The sequence below is a fragment of the Trichosurus vulpecula genome, chromosome 7 (assembly GCF_011100635.1).
Source record: "Trichosurus vulpecula isolate mTriVul1 chromosome 7, mTriVul1.pri, whole genome shotgun sequence".
NCBI classification, from domain to species: Eukaryota; Metazoa; Chordata; class Mammalia; order Diprotodontia; family Phalangeridae; genus Trichosurus; species Trichosurus vulpecula.
This window is the reverse complement of record NC_050579.1, coordinates 197,266,356-197,273,393: the sequence shown is the minus strand read 5'-3', so window position 1 is coordinate 197,273,393 and position 7,038 is coordinate 197,266,356. Positions and strand designations below refer to the sequence as shown.

The following is a 7,038-nucleotide window of genomic DNA, read 5'->3' as shown; positions in this document are numbered from 1 at the left end:
TAGCTTGCTATTACCTTGGATTATTTCCTAAGTTTTTGCACTCCCTCTCCTCTACCTTTTAGGAGCCCAGGTGTTTCATGGTACCCCCCTACCAGCAGCATTCAACTAAGAGTTGGTTCCACTCTTCCAAAATATCACTCCACCCATTTAAGGCTAACATTCTCTGTGGTTTTCCTTACATCCAAAACTACAACTCATTTTCCATAATGTTACATCAAAACATGCATTTCAATACCTGCTCTCAGCTGAGTGTTAAAAATAAGATGTCTAAATAAATTATCTCCTTAATGGTAAAATCTCAGGGAGCATAAAATAATCAAATTAACAATTTCAGACTATTGGGGACCTATGATTTGGAATATAATTTGGCATCTTTCCAATGCCTTTTGAGATTTATGGTCTAAGTCAGTGGTGTCAAATTTAAATAGGAACGGGGGCCAGTAAACCACATGTAAAGATTCCCATGGGAACATAATGACTTAGAAAATCAAATACCAATATTATCTATGCTTTATCATACTTTGTTTGCTTAGTTAAATATTTTCCAAATACATTTTAACCTGGTTTAAAGTTTGGGTCACACTCAGGTGTGTGGTGGGCAACCTGTTTCACACCTAAGTGATCACCGAAAGCGTAACCCTAAACAGCCAACTAGCAACCACTTATTAAGTTCCTCCTGTGGATCAAACACTGTGCTAGGGGTTGAGGATACAAAGGTGAAAGTGAAAACAGTTCTTTTCTTCAAAGACCTTATAATACCATCCAGAATGATAGGATACACTTATAAAGTTATATATAAATGAATTCAAAATAGATGCAAACTGATTTCAGAGGGAAACACAAGAAATTGGGTGAACTGAAAAATAATACACTTAAATGGTCAATGAAGATCTAGGGATTCTGAAACAACTGGGGAAAATACATTTCAGGGATGGTGAACACATAGTGCAAAGGCACAGACGTGGGAGACGAAATGTCATGTAAAAAGAAGAGTGAAATGGCTAATATGGAGGTATATTGGTGCCACAGACAAGATTACTGTACAAAATGGCTAAAAGTAAAAGTGTCAGAAATAAATCCATCTGTGAAGGTTGTATTTTAGGGGGACAGACTGGAAGCAGGGATACCAATTAGGAGTGTATTGCAACAGTCTAAGTGATAGGTGAGAAGGTTTCGAACTAGAGTAGAGGTTGAGTGATTGAAATGAAGGATACTAACGTGAGACATTTGGTGATTGGACAAGATATGGAAACAAATTTTATGTGAGGGCAGGTGATAGTGCAGAAAGAAGATATCAAGGAAATTATGAATCTTGGTGATTGAAAGTATGGGGTTTTCTTAAATAAGAAAGTTCAGAATTTGGAAGATCTAACAGAATAATGACTTCTGTTTCAAACATTGTTTCTAATATCTATGACATACACTTTAAAATATCAGCTAGACAGTGCTGCACTGCTGGGGAAAGGAGAAAAATTACAGCATTAAATTTAGATGTAGGACTCATCATGAGAAAGATGATAACCAAATGTATGTGAATTCATAAGTGCACTAGGAAAGAAAATATAGGGAAAAGACAAAAGCACATAATAGTACCCTGACATAAATTCACAGTGAGAAGGTATATTTTAATGATAATGATCCAGGAAGAGAAATTAAGACTGAGTGGTCAAATAGCTAGAAGGTGGGCAGGGTGGGGGCAGAGAGGGAGGGACAGAGTAAAAGCAGAAAAAAACAGAGAAGATGGACTATATTGGAGGAAAAAGTCAACAGTATCAAATGCTGAATAGAAGTCAAAAAGAATGAGCCTTTTCAATGCTTTTCAATTAATAATTATTAGCGTCGGGTGAAAAGGTTATTTCAAATGACTAATGGAGTCATTAAGCAGAGTATAGAGGGTTTAGAACAATAAGGAGTGCGGGAGATTACAAGACCATAGAGGAATTTCTTAAGATGGGAAAATTTAAAGCTGTCAATTTGTGGGCAGCATGGAAGGAACCAATGGAAAGACAAAGTTGGATATTAGAGCGGGAGACTAATTTCAGGACAGTTTGAGGGGGATACATAACCTTCATTAGAAGAAGAGCCATCACTAGAACCTGGAGTAAAGGAAAAGGAATGGGAGACAATGTCAATGAGTTGTGAATTGAAAAGGAGGAAAGAAGTAGCTCATCAAGAATGGCCTTCAACATTTAAATGAACTATGATGAGGTCTTCACCTACGGGGAAGCCTAAGAGGTAGAATGTATGAAGTTAGGAAGAGGAGTGAAGATAGGAAGCAGTGAAAGTAAAGAGTGCCAAAGAGGATTAAAGTGGTTGCCTTGCTGAAATGAGGACAAGTGGAGACAATATGACATAACTTTGGGATAGATTTTGTAGTGGAGTTAGGAAAATTGTGTTACTAAAGCCACCTTCATTGAGCAGCATATGAGTAGAATTTTAAAAAAGGATTCTGGTGGGAGTAATCCAGGATTGGGGATTGCAAAGTGTGATCTGCAGTTAGACAAGGCAGCAAATGATTCCAGACTAGAGAAAAGTGCTGAGTTCAATCAGTGAAGTGGTTTACAATTGGGAATATGAAAAGAAAAGTCAGATTAGGGATAATTGCCAAGGAAATTGATATTAGAAGTCCTTGTGAATGAGAATAATAGGTTTAATAAAAATAAGGAATAGGAAAATGTGGCTATTCTAGTTAAAATGCATAAATTTTAATTGAAATTAAGCTCCTTGAAATCAATATTTGGTATTTATTTCAATAGGCCTTTATATTGATAAAAGACAACTCCTCTTCCCAAATTTGCCCTGCCCAACCCTGCTTCTATATACTTGCTTATAACACATAAGATATGTAGTACCCTAAACATAATTTTCTGCCTGTTGAAATTCTACCTACCCTCTAAAAACCTCCCTACAACCTCCAAAATGCATGAAACTCTCTGTGATCTTACCTGTCAGAAGTAAATTCTCTCTCACATCTCTCTGAGCAATTTGTTCTCCTGTGCATTTATCCCTTCCTACTTTGCATTGTAATTACTTGCATGCATTCCTTATCTCTTTCGAAGAATAGAAGCTTCTTGATTCCCATAATTGGAGATGATTCATATTTTTTAAACTATCTGGATTCAGAATACAAGTTTTCACACGGTTGACAACTGGTGAATGTTGCTCAAATATATTTTTGTTCTGTTCTTCTTTGTTGAATCTTTGCTCCATTGTATAGTTCTGTTGCTGTGTAGCCTTTCGTAAGAAGATAAGTCCAGAATATATGACTTGAAATGTAATTTATGAGTGCATAAAGAAATGTGGATGTTTGAATTGAATTTTTCACTTTTTTACAGCAGACCATAATAGAATATTCAATAAAAAAACCATAAATTTCCTTTTCAAAGAAACCTATATAATAAATACTACATTGTTTGCAAAGGTTTCCTGCTTTTCTTTGCTTCGTTGTTGGTTTTGTTTTGTTCTCTGCTATGGACTTTTTACTTTATCTTCCCCCCTGCCCCCTCTACCCTATGGAAGGCTACAATTAAGCATATATATATGTGTGTGTGTGTGTGTGTGTGTGTGTGTGTGTGTGTGTGTGTAGATGCTTATATATATATATAGATGCTTATATATACACACACACATATATATGTATGTATGTATATGTACACACGTATATACATATATATATGTTTATTTATATATATACTTATATTTAAGTATATATATGTATATATACATACATATATATGTATGTGTGTGTGTGTGTGTGTGTGTGTGTGTGTATATATACCTGAGACAAATTGAATTGGAATCTAGGGGAGAAAGTTATTCCAATGTGCTGCCTTCTCCTAACATATATGATAAAACAGACCCACAGCAAATGTTATTGCTCTTGCAATTAGGTCTCCCTTGAGGAACAGATGTAACTTTCAGTATGGATCTTCATGTTAGTCATGACAGAACCTATGATCAAGGAAGAGAATGAAATTTAGTAGAACAGATGGATGTGAAACATATGCAACTGGAATCCTTTGCAAGACAGTTCTAGTCTGTTAAGCTAATCATGATGTAAGCAAATGTCTTGGATTTGATTCCCATTCTGGGCAGTAGACATCAATTAAATTGCTAGAGAATTTATATCACTAGCAATATTGAAGAATGGGAAGACAATCATCTTTTTATAAACAAGAAACTCCAGTTTGCCTCAGCACAAAAACCTTAAGGAGCTTTCATGTCAGACTTGCAATCAAGAGTTACTGGTTAAGTATTTGGGTTCTGACATTCTTTGTGTGACTACTGAAAAGTCACATAACTGCTCTCAACCACGGTAGCATACCTGTAAAAAGGTAATAATACTATTTGATCTGCCTACCTCACAGGTTTCCTGTGATAAATGAGTTAATAATCTTGAAAATTTTACATTTAGTGATCTATTGCTCCTATGATCCTATTAGTAGATTCACTAATGATTCTTTCATGTGGAAAGAAGTCCTTAAAGACATTATGGAATACCTAGATCAACAATTACTCATTTTTTGTGTCATGAATCCCTTTGGAAATCAGATAAAACCTCTGAGACTGAACTCAAAATCATGTCATGGAACATGTAAAACAAACTACAAGAGATCACACACCAAACAAAAGATATGGAAATATAATTATCAAAGTATTTTTTAACTAAGTTCATATATCCCCAGATAAAACTTCCAATCTAGTTCTAATCCCCACATTAAGAAATGAAAAAAGAATGAAGAAGATCATATAGAATAAACAAGTACTGACACCAAAAACCTCAATGTTTTCATCATGGTGCATTTGTTTCTTATCTCTGTACAGATAATTGATAGAACTCCCCCCTCTCAGAACACAGACAACCTCACCATGGTGACAGGATTCTACCTCATGGGCTTTTCTAACACCTGGGAGCTACAGGTCTTACATGCCATGTCCTTCTTGCTAATTTATCTGGTGGCTCTGATAGGGAATCTGCTTATCTTTATACTCATCACTTTAGATGGCCACCTCCACACCCCCATGTATTTCTTCCTGAAGAATTTGTCCTTTTTAGATCTTTGCTTTATTTCTGTCACTGTCTCCAAATCTATTGAAAACTCCCTAAGCAGAAGTTGTTCCATCTCTTTCTTTGGGTGTGTGTTACAAGTCTTTTTAGTAGTTTTATTTGCAGGATCAGAGATTTTACTCCTCATGGTGATGTCCTATGACCGCTACATAGCTATCTGCCAACCTTTACACTATGAAACCATAATGAACAAAAGATTTTGTAGGAGAATGGCAACTTCTTCTTGGCTCATTGGAGGACTTTTGGGGGCCATGTACTCAGGTAGTACATTCTCTTTACCCTTCTGTGGCCCCAAGGAGATCCATCAGTTCTTCTGTGATGTCCCCTCCTTACTCAAGATCTCCTGTGCTGAAACACACATTGCAGTTGATGTCAGTGTGGCCTTTGGGATCACTTTAGGGATTTTCTGTTGCATCTCCATAGCTATCTCTTATGGTCACATCTTCTCAACTGTGTTGAAGATTCCCACTACAGAAGGTCGCTCAAAAGCTTTCTCCACTTGTCTGCCCCACCTCATTGTTCTCATGGTTTTCATTACAACTGGGATCATGTCTTATATAAAGCCACCCTTAGACTCTGATTCAGTTCTGGATCTGTCGTTATCAATGCTCTATACAGTGGCGCCACCAACTCTGAACCCTGTCAATTATAGCCTTAGGAATAGGGACATGAAAATGTCCTTGATGAAGCTTTTAACCTGTAAACACTTCTCATAGACCAAAGTCTTTTCCATGATTATAATGATTTTTTTATTGCTTTACTGCATTTACTGATTTGATTCCTTTTTTGTATTGGATGATTTCTAAGATTTTTTCTAATCTAGAATGTCTGTATAAACTATGAGCAGTATCCTCACCTTAAAAATATGATAATAACAATATCTCAATAAACGTGTAATTTTAAAATTATAAAGCTTATTTATCATATGTATTGTATGTCACAGATAGTTCAAAGGACATGGTCATCATTTTACAATAAGAGATTACTGGAGCAGCTAGGTGGAGTGCAGTGGATAGAGCACTGGCCTTTGAATCAGGAGGACCTGACTTCAGATGCAGACACTTGACCCTTAGTAGCTGAGTAGCCAAGTGACTAGTACTAGTACGTGACTTAACCTCAATTGCCTTGGAGAGAGAGAGAGAAAGAGAGAGAGAGAGAGAGAGAGAGAGAGAGAGAGAGAGAGAGAGACAGAGAGAGAGAGACAGAGAGAGAGAGAGATAACCTGATTTTTCCATTGGTCAAAGAACATCTGAACCAGTTTGTCACCCCAGGTATCCAGGTATCCTGATTCCAAGGTAGACATTAAAATTTTCCAGGTTGCTGTTTTAATTTGATATTTATTAACAAATGGCCATCTTCCCCCTTCTTCACTACTGATAGTGGCATACATGCTCTAGCGTTTTTGAATTAAGGGCACTGTCTACGACGGATACCCAACCAAAGACACTGTTGTTTAGTCAATGCAAATAGACCAACAATTTCAAATTGTCATATTGATGCTTGCAACACAGATTGAACAGGTATCTGATAATTTACATGAATGAATGAAGCATTTATCATGGGCTTGCTATGTGCAAAGCACTACACTAACCAGAGATTCTTTTTGTTTTTGGGAAAAAAATAACTTTTATTATACATAGTTATACCCTACATCATATTGCCCCAACCAGTATTGATTAATTAAGGATGTTAAGTGCATTGTGGCAGAATCTGCATGGACTCAGCACATAACCAAGGTACCTCAAACAAGAACTGTGGCCTATGCAATAAATGTTACTGATCAATTGACAAGTATTTATTAAGTACCTATTACGTACACAGCCCTGTGCTAAGCATTCTAGACTATTAAAAAAAGTATAAGATGCTGTGCCTGCCTTTAAGGAGTTTATAAATATAACAAGAAATAAAAAATTAAAGCAAATGAATCAATGATCAAATAATACATGACACTAACCAGAGATTCTAATAAG

The 7,038-nt window shown here is 36.2% G+C and overlaps 1 protein-coding gene across 1 annotated transcript; it reads left to right on the top strand.

Moving 5' to 3' along the window:
• Window positions 1-4,794: 4,794 nt before the first annotated feature.
• Window positions 4,795-5,784, top strand: LOC118857777 (olfactory receptor 14A2-like). Its single transcript, XM_036768298.1, has one exon. The coding sequence runs from the start codon at window positions 4,795-4,797 to the stop codon at window positions 5,782-5,784; it is 990 nt and encodes a 329-aa protein (XP_036624193.1).
• The last annotated feature ends 1,254 nt before the right edge of the window (window positions 5,785-7,038 follow it).

Coding starts and splice junctions, on each gene's coding strand:
- LOC118857777 (XM_036768298.1), top strand. CDS start 4,795: ATGGTGCATTTGTTTCTTATCTCTGTACAGATAATTGATAGAACTCCC.